The 14,561-nt window shown below is 37.4% G+C and overlaps 1 protein-coding gene across 3 annotated transcripts; it reads left to right on the top strand.

Annotated features, from left to right (window-relative positions):
* Positions 1 to 2,379: 2,379 nt before the first annotated feature.
* LOC109011482 (epidermal growth factor receptor substrate 15-like 1) lies at positions 2,380 to 13,130 on the top strand. Of its 3 annotated transcripts, XM_018992720.2 has the most exons (14): positions 2,380 to 2,547; positions 2,646 to 2,862; positions 3,696 to 4,677; positions 6,330 to 6,548; positions 6,638 to 6,864; positions 7,906 to 7,980; positions 8,499 to 8,570; positions 8,659 to 8,757; positions 9,442 to 9,513; positions 9,781 to 9,895; positions 10,830 to 10,898; positions 11,070 to 11,385; positions 11,478 to 11,565; positions 12,496 to 13,130. In XM_018992720.2, the coding sequence occupies exons 2-14, from the start codon at positions 2,716 to 2,718 to the stop codon at positions 12,970 to 12,972; spliced, it is 2,958 nt and encodes a 985-aa protein (XP_018848265.1). In that variant the 5' UTR covers positions 2,380 to 2,547; positions 2,646 to 2,715; the 3' UTR covers positions 12,973 to 13,130. The 3 variants fall into 3 exon arrangements, with proteins under 3 accessions (XP_018848265.1, XP_018848266.1, XP_018848264.1); XM_018992721.2 differs by having other exon boundaries at positions 2,380 to 2,862; positions 11,481 to 11,565; XM_018992719.2 differs by having other exon boundaries at positions 2,380 to 2,862.
* The last annotated feature ends 1,431 nt before the right edge of the window (positions 13,131 to 14,561 follow it).

Genomic DNA, 14,561 nt, shown 5'->3' with positions numbered 1-14,561 from the left:
GATTTTCGATATCGAAACCCTAAAATAGATCGGGGTTTCATATCGAAACCTCTAAACTAATTTAGAGTTTTAATCCGAAATCCTAAAATGACAATTTCACGTGCACAATTTTGTTTACACAACAATCAACACACATGCACAATGTCCACACTCCACAGCACACAATTCACAATTCTATCATCCAACTCTTCAATTTAATTTCATCCTCCATAACTTAAAAAAAAAAACATAAAAGTATACAACAGCGTGCATGGAAACATACCTTTGGTGACAAATTATGCGTGGAATGAAGATGGAGATGGATGATGTACGATAGACAGGGCGGGAGAGAGAGCGCCTAGGGTTTCAAAAATCATAGAGATGAGAGAGAGATAAAAGAGAAGTTTAAGGGTGGGGATTCGGGGGGGTTCAGTGTCATTTTGATATATGGGGGGATTTTAAGTTAAAACTTATCAAAACGACACTATTTTATCTATCCCAAAACAACGTTGTTTTGATACATGGTGGGGTTTTTCGTATATAATATGCGTATATATTTATACGTGATGCGGGGGCGAGCTAAGGGAAAAGCAGGTCAGGTCAGGGCAGGGCCACCCACCCCCTGCATCTAGAAAACGGGGGTGGGTCAACGGGGTTCGATCATTCTAAACAACATCAGCAGATAAAGCTAAAAAAAGGTTGCCAAAATAAAATAGTTAACTCATATTGAAACTAAAAGATGAAGGACATTACTTATATGGAAAAAAATAAGTAGCAATGCACTTCATCTCTTGGCCCTTTTTGTTTGTTCTTTTTATCTCTAGTCATTTTGCTCTCAACGAAAACCCACCCAAAGATCACCATCTTCTCCGCTCGATTTTGGGGGGGGGGGGGTGGAGCTTTGGCTCCTCCCTCACTCATCCTATCAAACTGTGCAGCTCGTTTCTTTATGATTTTTATTTTGTTTTATGTCCATAGTAAGAAGAAGCGCTAGCCTATTGCTTTTCGGAGCCCAGCGACCACCATGCTCCCCATCGCATGACTCCTTAGCCACCGATCCTTCAAACGGCCGAACTAGAATGTCGAACAAAATAGCGCATGCGTCACATGCGCGAATCAAAGCTTTCGTAAGATTCACACGCCGCCGCACTGAGTGACTATTGCCGCCACGCACGATATTTCTGGTGCTAGAGACATTGGATTCTTTAGATCCAATCGACCTCGATTCTCTTAGAGTGGCGTGGCCTCCATTCGCCGTCACAATCCCTAATTGTTATCCTTCAATGATTCGACGCATCTCATGTTTGTTATCTACCTATGTTTTCGCTTTTTCTAACTAAGGATTGTAGGAAAGAGGTAGTGGAAGTCTCTTGCAACCAGTCCAGACCAGTGAAATGCATCACAAATCTCTTTACTGCGACTTTCAGTCATAATATTACAATCTATTTATCGGATTGTATCAAAATCACTTTAAGCGGCTTCGTGGATGTCAAGTCACTGAACCCAAATTTCTCTCTCTCTCTCTCTCTCTCTCTCTCTCTCTTTATTCCTTGTATTGTGTTTGTTGGTTTGAGTTGAATGTTGAGACTTTCCACCATATTGACTATTGTATCATATAACTGTTAAATATATCTATAATATGTTTGCTTAAAAAAAGTAGCAATGAATTTCTCAATCCCACTATTTGAACATATTGCATTCATCTAACAAGAGTAGTAACTAGGTTTCGAATATTTTGAGACTTACATGGAGGCATAGCTCCTGATTGCCAAAACCCAAGATAAAGAGGGACAAATAAAAAGGCGAAGGAGAGGGATCCTCACCTAAGACGGCGCCGTTGAATAGCGGCCACACTGCAGGAGGTGTGACATCGAGCAGAACAAATGTTGGCCTGGGCTCAACGCGAGAGAGAGAGAGAGAGAGAGAGAGAGAGAGAGAGAGAGAGAGAGAGAGAGAGAGAGAGAGAGAGAGAGACCCGTCTTGGACCGTCACCGTTGATGGTGGCTTTTGGGCACAGAGGGAAGAGCTTGGGCGCGGAGGGAGAGAGTGAAAGGGTTGGGCGCGAAGAAGTGAAAATATTGGGTCTAAGAGTGGCTTCGTTTGTTTTCAGATATGAGATAAAATAAGTTGAGATAAAAGTTAAAAATTGAATAAAATATTGTTAGAATATATATTTTTAGTATTATTTTTGTTTTGGAATTTGAAAAAGTTAAATTGTTTATTTTATTTTAAGTGAAAATTTATAAAATATTATAATGATAAGAAAAAATGAGATAAGATGAAATGAAAGTGTTACTAAATCATTTCCTATCATTGTAATTAAAACAGAAAAATATTTTGATTTGTTATAATTATTAAGTTGAATCGAAGGAACTGGAAGCAGGACAAGAGTCATAATACGCTTACACATGCGTGTTTGCAAGAAAGAGAAGGCAGAGCTATCCATCACTATTTCATTTTCCTAGCTCCAACCTCCAAATTCACGTTAAACTAGCGCTCGTCTCCCCTCGACCTTACCATCATATTCAACCAAGAAGCGGTCCGACGAAACCAAATTCCAGCTCCTCCGTACACTCCTTCGTCCACTACCACTATTTCGATTTTTATTTTTCACCTTTTGGTTTCGCATTTTCTTTCTAGTTTTCTGATTTCTTGATCGAATTTAGAATTCTTGATCTGCGGGAATCTCAATTGGAAAAAAAACGTTTGGAAAATCTTCGTAAAATATAAAAGGAGATGGCGGGGCAAAATCAAGGGTCCAACTTGGATCAGTTCGAGGCGTACTTTAGGAGAGCGGATTTGGACGGCGATGGTAGGATCAGTGGAGCTGAAGCTGTTGCTTTCTTTCAGGGATCCAATCTGGCCAAACAAGTTCTTGCTCAGGTTGCTCACTTTTTTTAACCCCCAATTTCCATTTCATGATGAATTTGTATGGATAATTTAGTTATTTGTGCCTCGAATGTGAATGAATGATGGATGGAGTTTACGTTGGAGCTACCTCTTGGTCGATTATGTGTGTGTATATATATGTATTTTGATAAGTCTATATATATATATGTATAAATACATGTTTCCTAATTTGGTCAAAGCTGCGGTTTCTGATAATTATTTTGAATAATTGCGGTCTATCATAGTGAGATTTGTTGGTTGCCTGACGGATGCTCTCTCATGAGTCGTCAATGAACTTTAAAGTTTTAGCGGTCTCTTTTTGTTAGCTTGACTAAAAGGCATTGGGATCAATCTTATAGAATGCAATAGTTTGCTGTAAGTTCTCTATCTACTACGATCTGGTTTACTTATGCCAATAAATGTATGTTTGGGGGATAACCCGTATAAGGATGCCCTTAATGTATACTCATTAAAAAAACGAAAGAAATAAATTAGTATGTTAATGTTTGCCTTTTTCGGTGAATATTGGATTGACTGACACGAGGGAAGACTTCTACTAGTGATTCTTATGAAGCGGTTATTTTTATCTTGGGATGATCATAGTTGCATTGAGCATTTGGTGCTAAGCACGAGGCATATCCCAGATGTTGTTTGTTTTGTGTTTTTTATCTTTTAGTCTTTTTTCTTGTCAGTGATATCTTCAAAAAGTAAATTTATCTGTTTATCTTTCTTTCTTGAGGAATTTTAAGACCTTGTTGAACATGACTTGCATGTTGATCAAAATGCTAGGGATGTACGTTAATTAAAATGTTCGAGATGACTTGCAGATATGGATGCATGCTGATCAGAGCAAAACTGGTTTCCTTGGTCGTGTAGAATTTTTTAATGCTCTCAAACTTGTAACTGTGGCACAGAGTAAACGGGAATTAACCCAAGATATTGTGAACGCAGCACTATATGGTCCGGCTGCGGCTAAAATTCCTCCGCCGCAAATCAATCTTGCAGCCACATCTGTGCCTCAATTGAATTCAATGGGTGCTGCATCTGCCCCACGGATGGGTGCAGTTGCACCAACATCCTCTCAAAATCTTGGCTTTAGAGCACAAGGAGTGCCAAATCCTAGTATGAACCAGCATTATTTTCCTTCTCAGCAAAATCAGTCCATGAGACCACCTCAAGTTATGCCATTACCTTCTGTTACTGCTTCCCACCCATCACAGGGTACTGCTAGTCCAGACCTCGCTAGGGGAGGTAATATGTTAGGTCCCAATGTCCCAAACTCAAATATCTCAAATGATTGGCTCAGTGGACAGGCTGGTTCAGTTCCTAATGGGCCCAGAGGTATTGGTCCATCAACGCCCCTGCAGGCTTCACAGCCGCAATCTCCAGTTTCTATGACCTCCCAGCCAACAGCTAATGCCTCTAAAGCGTTAGTTGTTTCAGGAAATGGGTTTGCTACTGCCTCTTCTGCCATCACTCCTGTTTCTGCTGTACCTCAACCTTTGGGTAAGCAGAGCTCACTCGATTCATTGCAAAGTGCATTCTCAGTGCAACCTGTTGCTGTACCTCGACATTTGGGTTCAACGATGACAGTCTCAGCTCCAGGTTCTTCCTCAATCACGTCATCTGGGATTTCGGTTGGACTTGGAAATCCTACTTCTGACAATATGCACCTTCATTGGCCAAAGATGAAACCATCTGACGTTCAGAAATATACAAAAGTTTTTTTGGACGTAGACATTGACAGGGATGGGAAAATCACTGGTGAGGAGGCACGGAATCTATTTTTGAGTTGGAGATTACCAAGAGGTAAGGATCCTTCAATATGGAAGTTTGGCTGATATCTCCTTGTGTTGTTGTCTATTACTAAGTTGGCTGATTCTGAAACTGTTTCTCATGTTTATTTCCTAAATATTGCCGTTATGGATTGTGACGCCACCAGTATTCTGTGTTGCACCCAATACTTTCTTAGTTTTAGGAGAAGTTGTGGGCAAAACCCCAGTGCATAAGATGTATACCTATTTAAACATGACTGCCTCTAGAAAGTTGAAAAAAGTAGGATCATGATAAAAAAAACAAAGGTCTCAGAACATTCTTCCACACTCCAATAGTTAGATCTAAATTCTCTAAAATCCTTAAATTCTGTTCTAAAAAACACAGCACCCTATCATTATTAAAGCTTTACTGATACACAAGTGCACACTATAAAACACGACTTGTTGCACCATATAGTTTTTCACCCAACGCTCCTGATCATGTGCTTTTTGATAAATAGTTAATTAAAGTATTATCGTTAGAAATAGAGCATTAAAAAAAGAAAGGAAATAGAGGATCCAAAGGGATAAAATAATAGTGGAATTATATTGTGTTTCAGACTTTCAGTACTTATGCTGTGTTTCAGTACTAATAAGGGTATTCTTCATTGATTGATCTTTTTTTTTTTTTTTTTTGCTGCGATCGTTATCTCTTTACATAGCAGAATGTGGCCTTTTCTCCATGCTACCTCAAGTGTAGTGCATAGTTTAGGCGAATTGAAACTACGGAGTTATATGTGGCTTGTCCCCAAAAAATTATTTGGATCATTGTTCAACAAATATTTTTTTGGTTACCAATCCCTTACAAATTGATTGGGAACAAATGATTTTTCTTGTAACTAAAGGTGCCCCATTTTATTAAAAAGTACCGGGGTTACTACTTTAAAATATTCTTAATTTCTCAGAAAAATATCAGTTTTTTTTTTTTTTTAATTTCCCCTTCTATCCAAACATCTTTTACATACCAAAAACATTTTATCATCTCTCAAAAATAATTTTCATCTAGTCATTTGCATTTCTTTTCATGATTTAAAGATATAGAAACCTAAAACCCAAATCAATTTTCACAAATAGAAATATCCCACCAAAATCTCTCTCTCCAAACATCATTTAAATGGACCACAGTTTTTTTAAACTCCAATTTTCTCAATCCAAAATTTCTATGGCCCATCGACTTTCCCAAAACCCCACAAACTCATCTCTAAAAATGTATTCAAAGACTACAAAATTTTTCAGGAAAATCGTTAATCCAAACAAGCCTGTTGTCTCTATTTTCACATATTTGGTAAATGAAATTCACTTTTGCTACTATCTTTTGGCATTTAAATCCTGCAGTTCCATTTAAATTGCTTGGCTATTGATTTGCATTATGAAGTTTTATGTATGTTATGAAGGGAAATTTAGGAATGGCCAAAAATTTCATCTTTTTGCTAAGACATCTGTCATGCCTTAGAATGAAGGTGCCACTAGAATGTACTAATGATTATATTAGATGAATTCTTCTTTACTGGACTTTGTGTTCTTGTAATGGAACTGATGTTTACTCCTGTACTTCTTCTGAATTCTTCTTCTTGGACAAGCTTACTGAGGACTTGGTTGTAGTCTAGGATTACATATGCTCAATAATGTCTTTGTTGCCTTTTTCAGAGGTCTTAAAGCAGGTGTGGGACTTATCCGACCAGGATAATGATAGCATGCTGTCTTTGAGGGAATTTTGCTTTGCTCTCTATATGATGGAAAGATACAGGGAAGGTCGCCCTCTGCCAGCTGCGCTGCCACCTAATGTCATGTTTGACGAGACACTGCTGTCTATGACAGGTCAATCCAAAGTCCCTTATGGGAACGCAGCTTGGGGCCCCAGTCCTGGTATTAATTAGAACTGCTTTAAATATTCTTAATTTCTTCTCTCGTGCCATACAGATTTTTCTTGATGAAGCATTTGGTTCTATACTTAGGTTTTGGACAGCAGCAAGGGATGCAAGGTGCCCGGCCGATTGCACCTGCAACTGGTTTGAGGCCTCCAATGCAGGTAAGTGCCCCCCAGGCTGATGGTGTATTGCAATCCAATCAGCAGAAATCTGGAGTGCCTGCATTGGAGGATTCCTTTGTAAACCAACTTGATACCAGAGGACCAAATTCAATGAACTCAAAGCCTCCAGAGGCAACAACTGCTGGGAAAAAGGCATATTTTCTGTCCTTTTGGTTGCCTTACCATAGAAGTATTTGAATTATGAATGGGTGTGGTGAAAAATTATGCATGCCTTATAGGAATAGTTCTTAAGAAAAACGCAAGAAAATAGACACCACTTTTTGTTTTTTTGACAAGTAATAAGATTTTCATTATAAGCGCGAATGGCGCAATCCAAGTACAATGAGATGTGTACAAGAAAACACTTTTAGCTTAATAAACCAAAAAAATATGGCAATGGTACATTCTCATTGTAAGAAAAAATGATGTGGAAGCATGTGTATTTTTTATTTTTTTTATAAGTAAGAAAATTTATTAATCCACATAATTACACAGGAACTATACAAGAGAAAACACCTCATTACAAAACTAAAGCTGGAAAAACTGCAATAAAGGCATTAAGACTAGTCCCATCCAACACAATAATCGAAGCCCAAAACAACAATGTATGAAAGAAAAAATCTCTAGTCCCTCCCAACAAACATTCTCTATTGTCAAAACAACGCCCATTTCTCTCAGTCAAAATACACCACATAAGGCATAGAGGTACCATCTTCCAAACAGCTGCAATTTGTCGATTGCCTTGAATACCTCTCCAACAAGCCAAAAGATTTGCCAGCAATGCCAAGCCTAACAAAAACCTCATCCCACAAGGCCTTCGACACATTACAATGGAAGCAGGTGTATGTAAGCAATTACTTTAGGATTTCAGTATAACCACTTTTTAAAATCAAATTAACTCAGAAAGTGCACTCAATTTTCTCCCATGTTCCCCTTCTTGAAAAAGATATTTGTCAAAAAGATTGTTTTAAGATTGTAGTTATTTTTTTCCTATAATCATCCCTCTTCTTTTGCTTTCTTACTGGATGGTTTAGATCAAGATGTTACTTATAGTCTGTGACTTCTGCAACTTTTTAACTTCAATAGCGATTTATTATATCGTATGTTTTTTAGAGCTTTTAGTGTTTTTAGTCTACTTTTCAGTATTCGTGAACTTTCTTAGGGGTACGAAAATACTTTCTTTATTTATGGTAGGTTGAAGAAACACAAAACGTGATATTGGATTCTAAAGAGAAGCTCGAGTTCTACCGCACCAAAATGCAAGAACTTGTGAGTTATTTTTGTCTTATTCGTTTGCTTCTAGTTTTTTTCAACCGTTGTTTCCTTTCTATATAATTGTGGTCAAGAACTGGTTCAGGCTAGGCCTGCAGGGAATCGGAAAGGCGTGATGCTTTACTTTATGTGTGGAATGGTTGGTGATGCTAGAACGTCAATGTAGGTTAAGTTAAATAAAGAAGTTTACAAAAATACTCAACCAAGTTGCAGTGACAGGACTCTGTACCAACTTGGATCTTTATTCCAAATTCAGCGGGAATGATGAAAAAAGTTAAAATAATTGAAACAAATTGCTGAAATTACTGTTGGAATTCAATCATGAAATAACCACTTTGTCATGACATTATTGGGAGCCTTAATATGTTCATGTAATTTGACCTTGTATAGTTACCACAGTTACGTATACCCTTAAATGATGCAACCTTGAAGCTATTGGTGAACCATTTGCCACTTGTGTTTCTTCTTTTTCATTCTCTTAGTTGTCTTTGTTCATGTTTATTCTCTGGTATCAGGTTCTATATAAAAGCAGATGTGATAATAAACTAAATGAGATCACAGAAAGGGCATCTGCTGATAAGCGTGAGGTACCCTTTAAGATGTAAAGAATTATGCTGCAGTTATCTGACAAGAATTAGATTCTTATTGTATTTATGTCAACAATGTTTATTGCAGGCAGAGTCTCTGGGTTCGAAATATGAAGAGAAGTACAAGCAAGTGGCAGAGATAGCATCTAAGTTAACCATTGAAGAGGCTAGATTTCGTGATATTCAGGTATATGGGTAATCTTCACTTTTATATAATGAGGGCCTGGAGTTGCTTATGAGACGGTGTGACCATGGGCTTATTGAACAGCCAATGAGTTTTGTTATCGATTGTACTTATTTTTTATGAGTGATCCAACTGAGCCCAATAAAGCATAGTTATGAACATATGAGATAGTACAGCAATGTGTTTTTGTCTCATTGCTCAATTAGAGCCATAGTTGCTCCTACATCAATGGTGGTTGTGGTGTTTTCCCTGACTGGCCTTTTCATCTCCCTCTGGTTACTTCCTCTCTCTCTCTCTAATTGGTAGTTGAGACGTTAATTTCTTGCTAAGGTGGAACTCAACTTGTATCTTATCATCTATGCTTAATTTGTCAGTTTCTTTTTCCCCTTATTATGCTCATTTTATTGAGATGATTCTCTTTCATTTTTGCTTAGGGCTTAGTAGAAAGAAAAGGATTTTTCGTTTTTTTTTTTTTTTTTGGGGGGGGGGGGGGGATTACAAGTAATAACATTCATGGATAACACTGCTAAACATACTAATTTTATCTTGAGCTGCAGCCCATTGGCGACATTCATTCCCTGATCAAGAATTTGTACCTCCGAGTCCTTTAAACATGGATTTTTATTAGAGTTTTATCTCTAAGGAAGTTTTTCGCATGATTTTGAATTTTACTTGATTTACTATTAGGAGAGGAAGGTGGAGTTGCATCAAGCAATTGTTAACATGGAACATGGAGGCAGTGCAGATGGTATCCTTCAGGTACGCCTACCCAAATTTCTATGAAGAGTCAATGGAGACTCCTTTTACCCATTTGTATACAAGAAGTGTTTCATTTCATCTCATCATTACAACTTTCTCAAATTCTCACACAAAAGATAATAAACAATTCAACTTTTTCAAATCCTAAAACAATAATAATATTAAAAAATAATATTCTAATAATATTTTATTCAACTTTCATCTCAACTCACTATCCAAACGGCACCTTAATCTTGTCCAACATCATTGCATTTGCTACTTATATAGGTGCGAGCTGACCGTATTCAATCAGATCTTGAGGAGCTGCTGAAGGCTCTAACTGAACGTTGCAAGAAACATGGATTGGATATTAAGTCGACTGCATTAATTGAGCTTCCAATTGGTATTTTTAGTCCCATGTTAACCGTTTATTTAGACTCATCCATGCGGCTTCTTTAAAAATACAATTCCATGCCTTTTTCAATGTCTTGCTATTTACATTTAGAACACTTTGCTGCTGTGCCGAGATATATGATTCCTTTTTATGTAACCATAGTGATCCAAATTCTTGAAACCTGTTGTAGCACGCGGGTTTTATTTTAAGTTAATTATTTTTCCAAATAAAAGCATTGAATAGGATACAGGGTTCCACAACTTCCATTATTGTTTAACTTTGAAGACTTTAAAACAGATAATATTACTTAAAGTGGGTTTTAATGATCAGTCACCATATCCTGGGTGGAGTTTTGGGGAGAGGAAGATTGTATCATTTTTTTTGCATACATGTGTATATATATATGGATTTCTGTATTTCTCCATGAAGTGTGTGAGGATTTCATCCCCCATATTAGTATTTGATCAGAAATGTACACCTGAATGACCTTTTATATAGAAACCTCTTATTGTTTCTCCTTTGCCGGTTCAATGGGTAAATTCTCTGGGTTTTTGAGGGTTTTGACGCAACTAGCTCCGATTGATATGCATGGTGGGCCTCCGAGACAAATAAAAAAAGTAGTCAATACTTTGTGCAGGCAATGTTTGCCGAATATGTTGAGGAAGCTAATGTCCCGCGTTGCTATCCAATTTCTGAAATAGGCTACTTTGTTGTTTCTATAACCCACGTTCTCTCTCTCTCTCTCTCTCTCTCTCTCTCTTGGGGGTTTGGTAGGAGTAGCCACAGTTTATTGCCATTGCTCCTGTACTTAAGGGCAATACTTTTGTGATAAACTGCAAATCATATATGGTCATTTTGCATGATTAATTTTGATACTTAAGGGCAATACTTTTGTGATAAACTGCAAATCATATATGGTCATTTTGCATGATTAATTTTGAAGGTTGGGAACCTGGAATTCAAGAAGGAGCAGCTCTTTGGGATGAAGAGTGGGATAAGTTTGAAGATGAAGGTATGCCCCCTGCTTCCTATCTTTTTTTTTTAAAAAAGGTAGTAGTTGCTTACTTTTTCTGTCTCCAGTTAATGCCATCAGCTCTGCGTATCATTTTAAGAAATTGAGTAATTTGGCATAGTTATTAAAAAGAATTATTTATCAATGTGGGTATACCTTTTGAACTTTCAGGTTTTGTTAATGATCTCACTCTTGATGCAAAAAATACTTCTGTCTCTCCAAGACCAAAATCTGCATCTGTTCACATAGAAAAATCGTATGGTGGTGATAGTTCACCCCATGATTTATATGCTAATGGAAAGCCAGGCAATTCTTTGAGCCCTGAACCTGCCTTTGAGAGTGAATCTGCGTATTCCCACAGTGAAGATGAATTGGCCAGAAGCCCTCGGGATAGTCTGGCTGGAAGGACTCAATTTGAGAGTCCATCTCAAGAATTTTCAGATGTTCATTATGGAAAAGGTTCCGAAGCAGATGCAGAAACACATAGGTATAGGCGTTGATTTATGCCTTTGTTTCACCTAATTTGCAGTTTCATCTCTTTCTCTAGTGCTCACTGTGTTCACTCATATATGGTGACAGAAGTTTTGATGAATCGACGACATGGGGTGCCTTCGACAATAATGATGATATGGACTCAGTGTGGGGATTTAATACTACCACTACCAAGGTGAGCCAAAACCTCCTTTAGCACATGGAGATGTGTTTGGGCATTTTCCTATACAAAAGGTGAAAAGATGTGTGTTGTTTATAAGCTCCCTAGGATTTTTTTATTTTATCAAGATTTTCCTTGAATTTATGCAATAACTTAAAATTTCTCTGTAAGGCATGCAACGGCCACACCCAATGGAAAACTGTTTCTGCCATATCAAATGGAAATACTTGGGACATTTCCAACAACATAGGCTTCACCACAATGTAATTTTATAATCTCTTAACATTCAGTGCTTAGATGGATCTCATACCTCAATCTATACTTGCACTTGACAGATGTCATTTGTCCACATAACATATGCTGCCCTCCAATATATGGCACATTGGAAAGCCTAAAGTTTGCACCCTTAGAGTCCACACGCATCTACATTCAAACTGTTCAATAATACATTAGGATGCTTATCTACAGTTGGGGGATGGATAGAAGAACCTGCCTTGCTGTATAATGCATCAAAGGATTCATCCCTACTTATTCAGAATTTGTTTATGTTTTTGTGTTGACCTGACTTCTGGGCTGATTAAGATCAAGATTCCACTGAGGGAAAGGGTTTGAGTTCAAGGAAAACTAACTATTTAATACATGCTTTTGACTGAAAAAAAAGTGTTTTGGTCGACATGTAAAACAGTTTCAATGCTATTGATCTATTCCATTAGAAGCGAGAACACGCTTCTTTTATCATTGGACAATCCAAGACTTGAAATGTATTTGATTCTTGACTGTCTTATTCCAAAGCTTTATGCTGCTAGGTTTCTGCATTCCAACTGTATAAGATGCTACTTTCATGGCAGACTGCTTGTTCACATATTTGCTGTCAAACCACTTTTGTTGCATATGGTATCTTGTTATAATGCATGATGTTTAATTCCCTGCCCATGATTCCTGCAGTACTCGGATAATGAGAAGCACAAAGATAACTTTGGATCTAGTGACTTTGATGTAAAGCCCGTAAGAACAGGATCCTCACATGCAGAAAGCATCTTTCCGACAAAGAGCCCATTTATGTTTGAAGATTCTGTTCCTGGCACTCCAACGTCCAAGTTTGGCAATTCTCCGAGGTACAGTGAGGCGGGGGATCACTTCTTTGACAACTCCACAAGGTTTGATTCCTTTAGCATGCATGACGGTGGATTTTCGCCACGGGAGAGGTTTACAAGGTTTGATTCCATGAGCAGCAGCAAAGATTTCGGATACGGTGGTGACAGGCTTACAAGGTTTGATTCTATGAGCAGCACCAAAGACTTCAGCCACAGTGGTGCATCTACTTTTGATGACACAGACCCTTTCGGCTCCTCTGGCCCATTTAGGGTCTCATCAGAGAATCAAACGCCAAAAAGAAGTTCGGATAATTGGAGTGCTTTCTAGCTGGCAATTTACCTTGCTTTTGTACTGCTTCCCTTATCTTCCCTATTTTTTTTTCGAGGTGTTAATGGGAGCCATTTTTTTGTAGTAATGTATAGCTTGGAACTAAATCCCAACAGTTGTATTTTTGTATGGCATGGCCTTATATTTTGTCGAGGACATTCTGCCTTTGTATTTTTTGGGATGAAAGAGCGCACGAATTGAAAAAGAAAAGGAGAAAAAAAAAAGCTTGTTTCTCTGAGGTTTAAACGAAAAACGCTGGATGGTAGGATTATGGTACGCTTAACACCAACTACTACTTTACTATGCGTTCGACGTGTTTTATTTTTTATTTATTTTTATTATTATTTTTTTTTTACTTAACTCTGTTGATAACGCCTTTGACTTGAATTTCGGAGTAGCCTCTGCTCCAACCGTCCCAGACTGATCCTGCTAGAAGCGTGGAGCGAAATTTTCCAATATTGCGCCAAAACAGCCTGAGCTAGCTCCTTTAACGGCGTTCGTTTTCCGTTCATTTTCGGATTGCGGCATCAAGCCCAACCCTTGAGCCCAGCAACGTCAAGCCCACTTGTTGAGCCCAAACGAAGTCGAGCCCAGAAGATGACGAGCCCAATTCTTGAGCCCACCTCTGCGACGCACCGCCTCTAGTTCTGTCTCACTTCCGTCTTGCCTCCACATTGAACCTCCTGTAGTATGGAAAAATCAGTTGCTTGTGTAATGAAATTCTCATTTTTACTTGTGTAATCAGTTGAATATTCACAATGAACTTTCTGGCGTATGTGCCACTTGTACAAGTAAATTTAATTTGTTATTGAAATTTCTCATTTTTGAATATTTTTCACAATGAACTAGATGTATATTTTCCAGTGAATTTAATTTGTTATTGAAATTCTCATTTTTGCTTGTGTAGTTGGTTGAATATTTCTCACAATGAACCAAATGTGTATGCCACTAGTACAAGTGAATTTAATTTGTTATTGTAATTCTCATTTTTGCTTATGTAGTGAGTTGAATATTTTTCATAATGAATCAGGTGTGCATTTGCCACCAGTACAAGTGAATTTAATTTGTATTGTAATTCTAATTTTTACTTGTGTTTGATCGTCTGATATTATGCCATGCCAGGATAGGGGCGGGGCAACCATTTTTGCTTGCGTTTGTTTGCATAACTTCTTTAATAGTTTTAGTTCCAAACTTAAAATTTGATGATGAATGCAAAATATGCACTATATTTGAAATAGTTTTCAACATAAAAGTGATCATTTTTTAAATCTTGAGATGTTGCCATAGAAGGGATTTCTTTTATAAATATTTGGATATTTTAAATGCTTGTTGGTTGTGGATTGACATGGTTTTGAACCATAATTAAAGTTAAACCAAAATTAATACAAATGATAAATTCACAACTTCAAATTTATCTGCTATGAAGTTCAATGATGATATATATATATATATATCTATATATGAAAATGCATTGGATGTGTGATGTGTGTATTTTTGCTATATGGTATTTGATCTATCATTGATTTTTTCTTACATGCTTCATTGATTTTTTTTTTCTTTGTAGGGTTATTATTATTATTTTGTCTTTC

This window comes from Juglans regia, chromosome 11, assembly GCF_001411555.2.
Source record: "Juglans regia cultivar Chandler chromosome 11, Walnut 2.0, whole genome shotgun sequence".
Taxonomy (NCBI): Eukaryota; Viridiplantae; Streptophyta; class Magnoliopsida; order Fagales; family Juglandaceae; genus Juglans; species Juglans regia.
The sequence above is the reverse complement of the archived record's forward strand: the minus strand, read 5'-3'. Positions and strand labels throughout refer to the sequence as shown.